The 15908-nt window shown below is 52.2% G+C and overlaps 1 protein-coding gene across 1 annotated transcript in view; it reads left to right on the top strand.

The window, feature by feature from the left end:
- The window catches only part of SEZ6 (seizure related 6 homolog), a 26690-nt gene extending 10788 nt beyond the window's left edge, over nt 1–15902 (top strand). The window contains exons 3-15 of the mRNA XM_025041614.1: nt 306–352; nt 4206–4444; nt 6898–7066; nt 7196–7362; nt 7944–8138; nt 8381–8519; nt 8631–8827; nt 9420–9614; nt 10006–10197; nt 10302–10499; nt 10766–10804; nt 11058–11175; nt 11260–15902. Coding sequence (XP_024897382.1) covers nt 306–352; nt 4206–4444; nt 6898–7066; nt 7196–7362; nt 7944–8138; nt 8381–8519; nt 8631–8827; nt 9420–9614; nt 10006–10197; nt 10302–10499; nt 10766–10804; nt 11058–11175; nt 11260–11473 — 2109 coding nt within the window. The 3' untranslated portion in view covers nt 11474–15902. The remainder of the gene's footprint in view (nt 1–305; nt 353–4205; nt 4445–6897; nt 7067–7195; nt 7363–7943; nt 8139–8380; nt 8520–8630; nt 8828–9419; nt 9615–10005; nt 10198–10301; nt 10500–10765; nt 10805–11057; nt 11176–11259) is intronic.
- The last annotated feature ends 6 nt before the right edge of the window (nt 15903–15908 follow it).

Here is a 15908-nt window from a genome sequence, read left to right as displayed (position 1 = left end):
GCTGAGGGGCCAAGTCATTCGCAGCCCCACCCACCAAGCAGCCCTGAGGTTCCAGAGCCTCCCGCCACCTGTTGGGCCAGGCACCTTCCATTTCCACTACCAAGGTAGGCCTGGGCAGTGGAGGGAAGAACCAGCCCAATCTGGCTGCCCTCCTAGGAGTTTCTGGTATTATTACAGCCTGGGGGGAACAGGGCAAGGTTAGTAACATACAGCACAGGTGCCCAGTGAAGCTGTGTACAACTGGAGGTGAGTATTGCACATCTGACACCTCCAGAGCTTTGTCTCTTCCACCTACCACCCTTCAGAGAACTGGTCTTGAAGGAGGACTGATACAGGATCAAGTAGCCCCCAGGTATGCCTATTGCTATTCATTCATTCATTCATTCATGCATGCATCCATTCATTCATTCATTCCGTATAGTTTTCATAGGCATCTGCTCCTTGTCAGGCTTGTGCTAGATACTGATAATATCAAGATGAACCAGCCAGTCCTTGCCATCAGAGTTCAGAATCTCAAGGGGAAGCAGACAATTAAATAGGCAATAACAATATAAGTCCTCTCCCCAAATGCAAAGGGGCCAAGGTCAAGGGCTTGACAGTCATGATCTGGAGGTGCTTAGCTAACGGCCTGGCCTTCCTGAACTGCTTCTCCCACTCTGGACCTGGCCCATGCCCTAGTTAGTTCAGAACATCTCTGAAAATAGAGAAGTGTCATGCTGTAATGGAAAAATCACAGACTCAGAAGATGAGCAGATCTGTGTTTGAATCTTCTTCCTACTGCCTGTTGACCTTGGACAGGTCATTTGAACTCTCTAACCCTCATTTTCCTCTGCTGTAAGATGAGACCAAAACACATACTCTACAAAGTCATGGTGAGAATTAAACAAAATGGCATGTATCAACTGCTTAGCATATGCTCCATGAAGAAACCAGAAACTAGTATTGAAGAGCTGGTAAGACGGGGAAGGAAGAAGGAGTTTGGGAATCTGACCCTCTTCCATCAGCATCCCTCCTGTCCCCCCTCTCCCAGGCAGTCTTCTTGATCCTTTGTACTGCACCAACAGGGTAACCAGTTCAGACTGGAGGGTTCTAATTGGGAAATAATTGGTATGAGCAATCATAAGATTACCTTGAATTATCATGGACCACTTCCACGGCCCTGTGGGGGGTCATAGCCTAGGGAGGAGAACAGGCACTCCTCTGGAAATGGGGATGCCTGGGACCCACCTATGGAGCACTCACTCCTTCTTGGCCTATCCACCCACACTGGGGAAGCATGACAATAGGGAGCCTGGCAGTGGGCAGGAGATGGCCAGGGGCTTGGCAAAGACAAGGGGCGAGCTGAGAGAAGGGTGAGCATCTAGGTGGCCCAATGCAGCCTCCCTAATGGCATGACAATAGGGAGCCTGGCAGTGGGCAGGAGATGGCCAGGGGCTTGGCAAAGACAAGGGGCGAGCTGAGAGAAGGGTGAGCGTCTAGGTGGCCCAATGCAGCCTCCCTAATGGCTCATCAATCCTCCCTAACAGCAGGCATAATTTCACGCCACGGTAACCTTCACTCTTGCTGCAAATTCCTTTGTAAAAAACCCCAGACCTCCTCTCTGGCGGGCCAAACAAAGGTGGCTGACAGACAGGGAGTTAGAGGTCCTGCAATGGGAAACAGACCCCAAGGAGGGGCTGAGAGAGCTGGCCCAGTCCCACCTCCTTCTCAGCTCCCAGAAGCCCTCCCTCCTCGGCCCACTTTTTGTCAATGATTTCCCTAATGAGTGTAATTCCCCTAATTATAGGCTGTAATTAGCCCTGATCCCAGAGATGGGAACAGGAGGAGCATGTACTCACATGCGTGTCTCCCTGGGCTGGAGACAGAGGGTGCCAGAAGAGGGGGTGAGGAGCCTAGTACCAATGCTGCTGCTAAAGCTGTCCAAGATAATGTTGGAGATCACAAGGATGGGCACCCACGAGGGCCTCGTCTGTAGAACCAACTTCCAGCGCCCCTCCTACAGCCTCAGACAGGGTGAGGAAGCAGAGGGCCCTGCCAGGCAACCCTTCCTCCCTCCTGAGCATTCCTGGCACTGGACTTGGCTCCAGAAACAGCCGTCAGGTAGAAAATAGCTCAACAGATTGCAGTGGTGCAGGCTCTCCGGGAACAGTCGTCATGGCAACAGGAAGAAGCTTATCCTGGGAAGTGGCACTTTACCCACTATGGAGTCTGAAGGCTTCATCATCCATCCCCTCACTCCCCACCGTCTCCTGCTCACTTCATCTCAGCCCAATTTTCTAATCTGTGAAATGGGGTACTTCCCTTCCCAGAGTTGTTATAACTCATGGGGAAGATCTAAGTACAGGTGCTGAGCATGACATCTGGCTCATGGCCTAGAACTCCCTGGGTATCATACCCCCTCCATTCTGGGTACAGTGACTCACGCCCTCCTTCCTATCCCACACTGGCCTGGGGTTTCCTCCCAGAGCATTGTGAGTGGCTGCCCTGAACAACTACCCAGGACAACCTTGTCTATTGCTCTCAGGTTTCTCTGACTCCTGAGCCCAGGTCTCTACTCCTGGGGAAGCAGGTGAGAGAGGAGAGATGTAAAGCAAGTAGGCTTCAGAGCCAAGAGCTTGAAGGTCCTATTCTACCACTTACTAGCCGTGTGATCAAGGCAAGTTCCTCAGTCTCTCTAAACCTGAGTTTTTCTCATCTGAAAATGAATAACCCCTGCCTTGCCTGCCTTCCTGTGTTGTAGACATCAAGTAAGAAGAGTGTGAAGGCATTTTAGAAGCTGGAAGGTGCATTCTGATGTGAGGTGCTTTATTAATCAAGATTATAAACAACAGCAGGCTGGTGCATTCGATATTTGTTCTGTGCCAGGCACTGCATATCTGTCCTCTCACGTAACAACGTTGGATGCAATACTCTAAATGGGTGGGTAAACAAGGAAACTAAAGCACAGAGAAGTTAGGTAACTTGCCCAAGGTGGCACAGGAAGGAGAGGAGCCTATGCTCAAACCTAAGCAGTCTGACTCCAGGGCCTACCTCCTCAGCACTGCCTTATACTGCCTGCCAATCACAAGTAACCATTCATTGGCCATTCTCTTAAGAACCCTGTGAGAGAGGGAAGAGTAGTTATCATCCCCTTTCACAGACCTAGTAACTAAGGCCAGGGAAGGTGAAAAATCACAAAACTTTATTCTGGACCCTAGTTTGCCCAGAGGAAGCTTTTTCTACTCACACAAAGGGCCACAGAGGCTAGTAGAGTCCATGCTTAGACCTCTCTTTCCATCCACCTGGAGCCAGTGGTAGTAAAGGTTGCCCACACCCACCCCGCCCCATGCAAGATCCAAGAGTCCTTCCTCAGTCTAGACCATGCCCATCTCTCCCACCAGCCCCAAAGGTCTTTAGCCTCTGTAGCCTAAGCCTTCCCTCAGCCTCTCTCATTGACCCCTCTAACCCTCTTCCTCACCTCTCAGACCCCATTTTTAGCTACCACCCCAACTTGGCCCTAAGTTGAGATTGGCCAGATTGTTTTGTAGGATTTGCTGCCACCATTCGGTCGTATTTGGTATGACAGTCCCAAAAGCTACAGTTTCCCAGGGCAACTTATCAGTCCCCCAACTTCCCTGAAGGCACATATTGCCTCCCCACCATCGCCCCATCCAGTTTTTAAAAGCAGTATACAGCCCCTGCCATCAAGCTATTTTAGCATTTCAATGAACACTGGGGAAACTTTTACTGTCTGCAATTCATATTTGTCCCCTATGGGAAAAATAATATAAATACTTTACATCATAGGCTTTTCGCTGTTTCAAGTGCTTTCACATCTACATGTCTTTTAATAAACATTTTTTGAAGATGTACTATCAGCCAGGTTCCAGGGATACCAAGTTGAATAAATTACTATCTCATTTATTCTCACAATAACCCTGTAGGTAGGCCGGCATTTTAAACCTCATTTAACAAATGAGGAAACTGAGACACAGAAAGCTAGTAACCTGTCTAAAGTGTCAGAAAGGTTAGGCCAGAACTCAAGCTTCCTAACTTCCAGCTCTGTGCTTGCTCCATTAAGCAGCCCAGGCTGCTGGAAATATCATGGATACCTCTTAGGGAAGGGATCAGTATCTTTTCTGGAATTCCTGATGTTTTTTCTGGCCCCAAGTGACACCTCCAGGCAGGCTGGAGTAAACCCCTTTGCCCTAGGTATGACTCGGCAGCCCCGCCCCCCCTCCCCCCCCCACACACAATGTTACCCATTCTCTCTCTGCAGCCTATCTCCTGAGCTGCCACTTTCCCCGACATCCAGCTTATGGAGCTGTGACTGTCACTAGCCTCCACCCAGGAGGCAGCGCCCGCTTCCACTGTGTCACTGGCTACCAGCTGAAGGGTGCCAGGCTCCTCACCTGTCTCAACGCCACCCAGCCCTTCTGGGATTCCCAGGAACCTGTCTGCATCGGTGAGTGGCCCCAGGAGACTCAGTGCTGAATAGAGGAGTAAGGTGGGGGACTAAGCTGTGCTCTGTTGCTATCTAGCACCTTTATTTGCTCTCCTTAATGAGCCAGAAAATGGCTACACACCTCAGCGGCGTCTGTCCAACCAGTACTCAATGAGCGCTTACTGTATGGAGGCACCACGGCTGCAGAGAACTAAATTAAAGAGTGTGCCCTCGAAGAGCCTATACTTTCTGAAGAGGGGGGAAAGAAAAAGCACATGAGTTATCAATTTTCACAGCAGGAAATAAAAAGTACCAATGAAGAGATATAAAGTAACCTGGGAGGAGACAAAGCAATTATTCTCAGGCATTTAGAAGCTTTCCTGAAGGAAGTAGCATTGGAGGTTTGACATTTCAGTGGAAGGAACAATGTGGACAGTGACACAGAGGTGACGAGAGGGAGTATTTAGGGACAAAGAAGACGGCCAGGTTTGACTGAGGCTTGAGACATGAGGAGGGGGATGTGGGAGGACCTCGAACATCAGCCAAGATACTGGAGTGGGGAACTGTTGAAGTTTTTGGAGAAGAGAGAAGAGCTAGGAACTAACTATTCCTCAGGAGAGCCAGCCAAGTGGCATCAGCAGGCTAGGAGGCCAGCCAGGCAAGAGGGTTTGAACTCAGGCAGTGACTTTGAGAATGAAGATGAGGGAAGAGGTTCCAGAGACACTGATGAGTGAAAGGGGGAAAGTGGAAGGAGACTCCCAGGTTCTGGTCCTGGGTGATCAGGTAGTCTGGGAGAGCGGCCAGTTGAGAGTAGCTTGCTGGCAGGAAGAAGATGGAGTGTTTAGTTTGCAGTATTAAAGGCAGCTTGAGTTTTTAAACCTTATTTCATTCTATACACTCTTCCTGGGTGCCAGGCACAAGCAGAGGTGAATGAGCCAGGGGTGGTCTCTGCCCTCAGGGAGCTCTCTATCTAGTGGGAAGATAGGCAAGCAGCTCAGCAGATTCAGTGCAGACAGTGCTGTGATGGGAGGACCTTAGGGTGCAGTGGGGATCCAAGGGAGGAACTGCTGTTCCAAAACGAGGAAGGAGGCAAGGAAAGCTTCCCAAAGAGACAACATAGATGGATTATAAGAATGTTCGCCCAGAGAAGTGGAGTGGATTCCTGGAACAGCAGATGGAGAGGTATGAAGGGATAAAGCAAAATGCTACAGCAAGGACATAGTGAAGTGTGCCTGAAGAAAAGGGTACATGGGGAGAGACTAAAACCAAGTCGAGAGATGGTTAGGTTCATAAAGGGCTTGGATGCCATGGCTTGACCGTGGACTCTATCTGCAGAGCAATAAGGAATTACTGAGGAACTTAAGTATAGGATGGGGGCATGATCAGATTTGAAGAGCAGTTCCATTCTGAGAACAAGAAAAAAGGTGGGTCTGCCCTCTTTGCAGAGAAACAGAGAAGAAACTCACTACAATCCCCTCCCCAAGAGGTTTATGAGGTTAAAATATTCTGTCTTGAACATTTGGAGACAAAGACTATGTCTTGGCAGCTTGGTCTCCGAGAGCTGGCAGGGTCCAGAGCTGTGTGACCAAGAAAGGAAAATTGCTGCCTGGAACCAGCTACACTCTTGCCTGAGACTGCTTCACTTAACTGGCCATACTTAACTGCTAGGAGTTTGTGGCCAAGTAGCCCAGCAGTCCTCAGTGATGGGTACAAGCAAGTTGTTCAGCCTCTACTTGCAAAGAGAGGGAAGTCCCAGGCCAGAGGAGTCAGTGCTGGAAAAGCCCTAAAGAGTCAGCCCAAGAATGACAGTGGCAGTGATGCTATTTCAGAAAGTGTTCAAGGCCATCTCCTGGCTAGCAGTATCTGCTCAGGGCACAAGATTTGGAGGTGAATGATATGTACACACTGTCATCCCTGATGTAATCCTACCCTCTTTTACATTCACTCACTGATTTTATTCAACAAACACTGAATATCAACTCTGCCTGGCCTGAAAAACCTGGACCCTCCCCCGGGAAGTCCTAGTTAAGGGACACATCTCAACAATAACTGATTTTAGAAAAGTGGCATGAGGTAGAAGTAGCAGATATACCCAAGAAGCCCTGGGTAAGGTGCTTTGAGAAAGCCCACTCTGGGAGTAAGGAGAGTCAGGAAAGGCCTCCCAGAGGAGTCAGCAGAGAGGGAAAGTGACTCATCCAGGGCCACACAGCTAGGCCTTGGCAGATCTACCACAGTCAAAGGAGTTGCACATAAATAGTCCCAGAGGTGTGGAAGATTAGGAGATAGGATTCTGGAGTCTAGGCTGCCTGGAGCTGCAGGGTCATGGGGGCAAAGAATTAACTTTCAGAACCATGAAGGCAAAGATCCCTGCTGCCCCACGCACAAGGTACAGAGCTAGGACGGGCAGAAAGACTTGTTAGGCTGCCTAGGACCCAGTCAGGGGTCCAGCACACAGTCCTATCCCTGTCGCGCAGCTGCCTGCGGTGGAGTGATCCGCAATGCCACCACTGGCCGCATAGTCTCTCCAGGCTTCCCGGGCAACTACAGCAACAACCTCACCTGCCACTGGCTGCTTGAGGCTCCTGAGGGCCAGCGGCTGCACTTGCACTTTGAGAAGGTTTCCCTGGCAGAGGATGACGACAGGTGAGATGTCCTGGTGAGGTGGGAGTGTCTGGCCTGGTAATATCTTGCTAGAGGGATGGTATACAAGCATGGGGCCACGCCCCATACGGGTCAGCGACCAGCCACACAGATGCTGCTCTGCTGGCCCAGGCTCATCATCCGCAACGGGAACAACGTGGAAGCCCCGCCTGTGTATGATTCCTATGAGGTGGAGTACCTGCCTATTGAGGGCCTGCTCAGCTCTAGTCGACACTTCTTTGTGGAGCTCAGTACTGACAGCAGTGGGGCAGCTGCAGGCATGGCCCTGCGCTATGAGGGTGAGCCTGATAGGGCCTAATCAGGGGTGGAGGGCTTGGGAGGGGGCTTGGGCCTAGGGTCTCTTCTGTCACACCCTCCTCTTCTCCATTGCATCATCACTCTTTTAAACTCAGCCCTTGCTCACCTGGCACTTAGGTCCTCTCTCCCTGCTCCTCCCCTTGAGTCCAGGATTCCCAACTCATCTTTGCAGAAGACCCTTGCCTGGACCCAGGCCCCCTGGTCCAAGTGAATGAATTCTCTAGAATTTGAAAAGCAAAAAAGGCCTCAATCCTTAGGGAAGAAGAATTTGCTGTTAAGAGGCATTCTAGAACCACGCATGCATGCACGCATTCACTAATTCATTCAAAACATTTATTGAGTCCCTCTCAAAACTAGGCACTAGAAATACAAAAGTTATCAGGACAGCTTCCTAAGCATAATAGGACTAGAAACTCTGGTCTGTCCCTGCCCGCTCCTCCAAGCACAGGACATACATTTGTAGTAAAGATGAAAAAGGCCCTTGGGAGGGAAGTTGGAAGACATCTGCCCCCTGTGTTTGCCCCAGTCAAGGCTGAGCTGGACTGGGCCCTGTGGTTTACAGCCTTCCAGCAGGGCCATTGCTATGAGCCCTTTGTCAAATATGGCAACTTCAGCAGCAGCGCACCCTCCTACCCTGTGGGTACCACCGTGGAGTTCAGCTGTGACCCTGGCTACACCCTGGAGCAGGGCTCCATCATCATTGAGTGTGTTGACCCCCATGACCCCCAGTGGAATGAGACAGAACCAGCCTGCCGAGGTCAGTAGGCACCAGTGGATGGGCCTGCCAGGGACAGGGTGCAGGGTGGGCACTAGGGAACCAGCCGCAGAGCCTGGGGCCACAGGGGCCCAATGACAGGTATGACTCAAGCTTCCCTCTGAGGAAGAGCTGGGGGCTCCCAGCAATGGGTAGACACTTCTGTGAGCAAATGGCAGCCCCAGGACACAGCACTGGGGGGAACAGGGAAGGGACACACCTCCCAGACCACCCCTGCCTTCCAGCTGTGTGCAGTGGGGAGATCACAGACTCAGCCGGCGTGGTGCTCTCCCCCAACTGGCCAGAGCCCTACGGCCGTGGGCAGGACTGCATCTGGGGCGTGCATGTAGAGGAGGACAAGCGCATCATGTTGGATGTCCGAGTGTGAGTGACCACTGGGCTAGGCCAAGCCAGCTCCTAAACAATGGAGACATGTCTTGCCCATCCCATCCTGGGATCCCCTGGCCCACCCTCCCTGACAGTCCTCCTCCACAGGCTGCGCATAGGCCCTGGTGATGTACTTACCTTCTATGATGGGGATGACCTGACAGCCCGGGTCCTGGGCCAGTACTCAGGGCCCCGTGGCCACTTCAAGCTCTTTACCTCCATGGCCGATGTCACCATCCAGTTCCAGTCGGACCCTGGGACCTCGGTGCTAGGGTACCAGCAGGGCTTCGTTATCCACTTCTTTGGTGAGCTTGCCCCTGCCCCACCCCATGCCTGGGAAAGAGGAGATGCCAGAATGCAGACCCCAAATCACGGCAAGTCAGAAAGTCCAAGGCAATGAGAAGCATGAGTGCTCTTATCTGACAAGGGAAAGCTGGAAACACTGAAGGAAGCTAGTCTTGTTCTCCATCTTTCCCCCAGAGCCCAATGGGAGAAAGCCTGCCTTCTGTTGCAGCAAGAGGGATTTGGTAGGTGGCAGGGAGAACTTCATAACAAAAATAGGGAACTAAGGAGAGGTTTTTGATTCTACCTTTCTAATAATCTTTAATAAAAATGACAATTTCCCCATTCTACCTGACCCTGTCTTAGCCCTGAGAAACTGGCCAACATGTTTTTGGAAGGTCAAAGCCTAGATGATTATCTAGGAATCTAGGAGACAGAATGATATCAGGAACAGGCAAGAAGGGGCCCTTGAGCAGGGAGAATGAATCACTGAGCCTGCCCATGCCACACCCAGGACAAACTGGCAGGAGCCCAGTGCCTTCAGGGTAAGGGAGGCTAGCACAGTTGCTTTGGTGCTGGCTGAGGGTCTGCAACTTGCTGCCCCTGTGCCCCTAGAGGTGCCCCGCAATGACACGTGTCCGGAGCTGCCTGAGATCCCCAATGGCTGGAAGAGCCCATCACAGCCTGAGCTGGTACATGGCACTGTTGTCACTTACCAGTGCTACCCTGGCTACCAGGTGGTGGGATCCAGTGTTCTCATGTGCCAGTGGGACCTAACCTGGAGTGAGGACCTGCCCTCCTGCCAGAGGGGTGAGTGCACCTATTCCCCAGATTCCCCTCCCAATGTAACCTATAAACCTCTCTCCTGGACTCTGAACCAGACTCCAGCTGTTATTAGCTGGTATCCTTGAAGTTCCTTCAGCTCTCATGGCCTCAGTTTCATCATTTGTGAAATGGGACAATACCTTTCCATAAGGTTATCTACCAAGTACTCCAAGGATTTTGTTCCAATTGATTTTGTTAACTCTGATGGATAGAGGCAGATGAGGGAATACACCAGCAAAATAGTAGGGACAGATAACTAGCGGGTGGAGCCATGGCATGATGATGTCAGCTGGCCTGGAACAAGGCCAGGGTGGATTGGCTTTTGTCAAGTTCTACTTGGGCTACTTCCCCCCACCCCATCATCTCCTATCTGTAGTGACTTCCTGCCATGACCCTGGGGATGTGGAGCACAGCCGACGCCTCATATCTAGCCCCAAGTTTCCCGTGGGGGCCACCGTGCAGTATATCTGTGACCAGGGTTTTGTGCTAACGGGTAGTGCCATCCTTACCTGCCATGACCGCCAAGCCAGCAGCCCCAAGTGGAGCGACCGGGCCCCCAAATGTCTCTGTAAGTGTCAAACACGTAGGAAGAAACCTCTGGTAGGAGATAAAAGATGCTGTCTCTGGAGACCACAGGCCTGACACCCTTACTGGGCTCTCCCTCATTTGCAGTGGAACAGTTCAAGCCATGCCATGGCCTCGGCGCCCCCGAGAATGGTGCCTGCAGTCCTGAGAAGCGGCTACACCCAGCAGGGGCTACTGTCCACTTCTCATGTGCCCCTGGCTATGTGCTGAAGGGCCAAGCCAGCATCAAGTGTGTGCCCGGACACCCTTCACATTGGAGTGACCCTCCACCCATCTGTAGGGCTGGTGAGTGCTGTCACCCCAAAACCTCTGCATGGCCCATAGGGCTGCTCTGGCAAAGATGTCAAATGTTGAGAAAGAGAATCTGCCCATGCCACCTTCGTATTACCTCTGGTCTCCCCTTGATCTCCCCAATCTCTGCCAGATTTTTCTGACCTGGTGATAACAAGACAAATGCTAGGGTGGGTTCTCCTTGGACAAATCCTTCCCATGATCAGTGGTTTGGCCTGTTGAGCTCACCCACTATCCTTGGCCCTCCTCTCTTGTTCCAGCCTCTCTGGATGGGTTCTACAGCAGCCGCAGCCTGGATGGTGAGCCCCCACCCTTAAGAGCCGGGGAGGTAGTCTCCCTCCCCTGGTTCTCACAGCAACCAGGCCATGGGTTCTCCCAAGGAAGGAGGGCAGAGAAAGAGAGTAGTCTGGGACTGGCAAGGCAAAAAGCTCCTTTTCTGCCTTCATCCAGCTGGAGGGAGCTGGTGGCTGGATGCCCCCGGGCAGAGGTGAGGGGAATGTGGGCTCCAGGTGACAGGGACCTCTGCCCCAATCCCACTCTCTGTGTTTTCAGTTGCCAAGGCGCCTGCTGTGTCCAGCGCCCTGGATGCTGCCCACATAGCAGCTGCCATCTTTCTGCCACTGGTGGCGATGGCACTCTTGGTGGGAGGTGTGTACCTCTACTTCTCCAGGTAAGTCTGGCTTCCCTTCTTGTCCTCCATACCTGACTCACTCCTGCCTAGCACTCTGGACTCACAGGCTTCTCTGCCCCACAGGTTCCAGGGGAAAAGCACCCTGCAGCTTCCCCGAACGCGACCCCGCCCCTACGACCGAATTACCGTGGAGTCGGCATTTGACAATCCAACTTATGAGACTGGAGTAAGTACCTTTGCCAGTCTTGACACCCTATCCAGCATCCAGTTCTATGCTCCCTTGGGCAGGTACCCTGAGGGTCCTGCCAAGCCCTCTCATTCTTTCTCTTTTCCTTAGGAAGGTGGATTATGGGCTGGCAAACATTATACAAGTTTCCAACTCCCAGCAGTCTCTTTCCTTTGCAGGAGATGAGAGAATATGAAGTATCCATCTAGGTGGGGGCAGACTGGAGAAGCCAGCTCAGCCCTGCATCACAGCCCAGCAGCAGAGTTCCCAGCTTCCTGCTGTCCCTCCACCTCCTGTACATACCACCTGGGAAGAGATGCCACCAATCCCTCAAGAAGTTGTGCCCTTCCCCACTTGCAATCCCCACCAGGGCCTATGTTCTTGGTATCACTGCTCACTTAGGGTCCTTCCTTGGGTCCAGGTCAGGGGGCATCTGCCTCTCAGCAGAACACAGCTGGAGCATATGTATCAAGAACCAGCATTCTCCTGACCTTCCTTCATGCCCTGCACCTCCAGCCTGGAATTCACAGGCAGAGCAGGAGCACCTGCTTCCACTTGACCAACACCCAGCCCTGGCATGTAGCACCCTGCAGCAGGGTGCTCCTCACAAGGCCATCACCAGTGGCCAAAACTGCTCTCAACAGTGACCTCTGGGTAGTACTGGCATGCCAACGTCAGCCCCTAGAGGAGGTCTCTAGTCCTTCTCTAAGGCCCCAGGAATGGACAGTTCTGCCTCCTGTCCCTTCCTAGTGGAGGCAATAATTCTAAGGGATCCTAAGGGGTTTAGGGACCCTACCCAAGCTCAGGTTGGGCTGCCCTAGGCACTCATGCTCCACACCAAAGCAGGAAACCCCACTGCTCCCCTGGCAGCCCTATACCCTGAAGAGAGTGAGACCTTCCTCTGATGCCAGTCTGGCTGTTACAAACATCCTTTTTCCCACTAGTCCCTCCTCTAACCCCAAACACTTGCCAGACTTTCCTCCTGGCCACTGTGTTTTGAGATAAGAGGAGTGGACAGGCATATTCTGGAGAGAAGCAGAGGTCCAAGGGTCCAGGAATTTGGCATGGAACAGGGGGCCAGAGAGCCCCAGGGAGAGGCCCAGGAGCTGGCTGCAGGCCACTCTGTACATGTAATGTATTATATGGAGTCTGGTTTCCAGCCAGAGAAGAATCTTCTATTTCGGTTGTTTCCTTATTAAAATGGTGTTTTTGAAAAAACCAAGCAATGGCCAGGTGGATGCTGCTTTCTTGGAGGGAAGGGAAGTGGGAGATAAATGGGATGCGGACTTCAGGACTTGAAGGCATGCTTGACCCACAAACTAATACTCCCCATATTTTATCAAAAACCAGGTATGTGCAGGTGCTACAGGGATCACTGTTCCAACAAGGTCAGTGCAACAGATGGCAGTGAAATGAGAGGTCCCAATGGCTGGTGTCACAGGGGTGTAGAAGCCCAGGAACCCAACTGATCAACCACCCCAATGCCTCATTTCCTCCTCTTTGCTAGGTCCAGAACCACAAGCTGACAAACTCCCAAACCCCTTCTCGATGTATTGCTGACAAGTCCCAGGAAACCTGACGCACCTCTCCTTCTTTCCCAGCTAGCTCAGAAAATTGGAATAGGAATCTAAGACAACTCCTAAACATGAGACTCTAGTCTATCTTGGCCTCAGAGAACATACAGACTTAGTGTCAGGGACAATGCAGCATAGAGGCTTGGCTCCTATTTTAGCAAAAGCCCTATTCATGGACTCTAGAAAGAGGTGGCTGGACAGAATATGCGTAAGTTTGCCAAGTGTGGTCCCTCCCAGACCCTTTGCCCCTTCTCGATGGCCCCCAGTACCTCCTAAGATGAAACTGCTTGCCCTTGGTCCCCAGCATGCACATCCATGCTCAGCGGTGCATTCTGCATGGCTGCTCTCCAGAATAAGAGCAAGAGGCAGGAAACGGAGTTATAGGAACTTAGAAGCTAAAAGACAAAATCCCTGAAGGAAATAATAGCAACCAGCAGCTTCTGCTTTTACAGTCTTCCAATAGGGAGGTCTTAACCACTTATGGCTGTCCACCTCCTGGATCTAACACAAGCCACCTTGAGGGGTGGAGAGGCTCCAGTCCATACAGAGTGCAATGCCTAGATTAGCCACAAGAGGTCACTTGTAAAGGCATCTGTATCCCACCTGCTCTCTCCCCTCAATCCCTGAATAGCTAGGCTGGAGCTCTCCAAGGTGGCACCAACTCCTGGCGCCGCGGGGCTGACCTCACTCTCCAAGTTCAAAGAAGAAGGTGTGTAGAGTGATTAGTTCCCCTGGCACTTGTCAACAGAGCCAAGTATTATTCTCTTCATTAGCCCATAGCCTATTCCTATTCTCAACTGCAATTGATGGTGTTGATTAAAGTAAAGCCTTGCTCACTAGGCTTGTACCAATGTCTTACTATCTGCCCCATAATGCCTTTGGGGCAGTAAAAAGGAGGCCAGAAAAAGAGGGCTCATGAGGTTCCAACTTCTGAGGGCGTGTGGCATGAAACACAGGAAAGATGAGGTCTGGCCACTTCCATATATCTAGCTCAGCCCTCCACATCTCTGGCCCATAGCCATTAAGATTTCTTGTTTCCTGAAGCTGGTAGAGAGCAGACAGCGGCCAGTTAACATGACATTTCCCCCACTCCAACCAAACCAATAAGGCCCACCACCTTATCATTCTTCCCAGGCACCAATGAGATCATCAGAAACCTAAGGCCACACACTGACATCCTTCATACTATCCCAAAAGAAGGAGTAGCAGCAGCAACTCCTCACAGGCAGCTTAGACAGTGTTCTGGCCTGGGAATCAAGAAATCTGTTTCATTCCTAGGTCTGCCATAAATTGAACTAAGCAAATCACTGCTCTTCTCTGTGAATCTGGAAATGAGAGGATTAATACAGGTGGTCTTTGAGCCCTTTTCAGTTTTACACTTCTGAGAATACTAAGTATACCTTAACATCCAAAGTGAGCAAGAAAGAGCTACTCGGTAACAACGCCAACTAAATGCCTAGTGTCAGGAACAGAGATGTCATTTCCTTCTCCACTGCTTCATCTACAGTCTGGCAGAGATAACTGGCCATCTCTAATGGCGATAACAAGGGGAGGGGCGAGCGCCGCGGAGGTAGTAAAGCCTCGCCCAGAATTCAAGATGAGGCTTTCAGACTACAAGTCCCAGCATACAGTACTGCAGCTCTCAAAAATATCCTAGGCAGGCAAGTCACTCTTCCCCTAGTCCATCCTACCGTACAGTGCATCGCACGCATACGAAACTACGACTCCCCAAATCCACCAGATCATCGCGATTCTTGCTCCCAGGGTGCAATGCGCTCCAGGTCGCCCTTTACCCCCGCCCCCTTGAGCGTTGCAAACTGGGAATTGAAGTCCACTGTAGGCAGGTAACTGGGCGTTGTCAACATCACAAACTCTTCGCTTTCGGCTTCCTCTTGAAGAACAGTTCTCAGGGACAGAGATCAAGAGGGTAATAACAGGCTGGCGAAACTCTGCAGGGTGTCATCACTACGCAAGGCAGAGATGTTGAAGCTAAAATTAACTGTTGGGAACGGGAGGGAAGTGGGAACAGCACCCATCCAACCCAACATCAAAAGCACCGTTTTCCGTCGCAATGGCTTTTCTTTTCTCTTTACCAATATGGCGCCTGGTCCAGCCACACCTGACGCTGGAACCAAACAGTCCATCCAGTACAACACCCCTAAGAGTACTGCTGTCAACGACAGCCTACCAGCTGCAGCCAACACCACACCTTGCTCCTTCCTGTTCTTGCCTGAGGACTCCAAGGACATGGTAGCCTATATCCCATTACTAAAATGGCGAAAGAAGAAGCATTCTTGTTAGGGCCTGCCAAGTGACAATACGCCTGCGCGAGAGCCGGCTGTGTTGTGGGGCGAGGGAGGAACATCCTCAACACGCCTGCGCGGGAACAGAGTACTCTCGGTCTATACACAAACACCAATGGATGAAGCGTCCCTATGTTCCTGCGGCTGCGCTGTGACCTTTAGTAGCTCTCCCAGGCGGCTGCGCGAAGCCTCAGGTCCCGCCCTTTTACCTCAGTACGCTGGCGCAGGGCAGAAAGGCGGGGGCTTCGGTTCTTCAGACGAATGCCAGCGCGGCTGCGCGCTGGGGGGTACCCCCTCACTGCGGCTGCGCGGGAGCCCGGCCGCCGGCTGTCACTGCGGTTGCGCGCGGCGAGCGGCGATCCCCGGGCGCCTGCGCGGGTGGCTTTGCGGGCGCTCGCGGTAAGTTTGCGCCAAGTGCGCGGCAGCCGGGACGCAGACGGCGGCGGCGGCGAGAGGCGGAGCCTGGGGACCACCCCCCATCACCCTCCCCGCAGTCACCTCACGTACCACAACCTCACCTAACCTCTCACCCCCCCTCCGATCCCCCCAACCCCGGGATGGCAGCGCCCGCCAGCCTTCCCAGCCGGACCAGCAGTCGCCAGCGCCGGCTTTAGCTTGTGGGACTAGGCCCCGCCGAGGCCTGACCCCCGGAGCCAGGACCCACCGTGC

The sequence above is a fragment of the Pteropus alecto genome, unplaced genomic scaffold, assembly GCF_000325575.1.
Source record: "Pteropus alecto unplaced genomic scaffold, ASM32557v1 scaffold98, whole genome shotgun sequence".
NCBI classification, from domain to species: domain Eukaryota; kingdom Metazoa; phylum Chordata; class Mammalia; order Chiroptera; family Pteropodidae; genus Pteropus; species Pteropus alecto.
The sequence above is the reverse complement of the archived record's forward strand: the minus strand, read 5'-3'. Positions and strand labels throughout refer to the sequence as shown.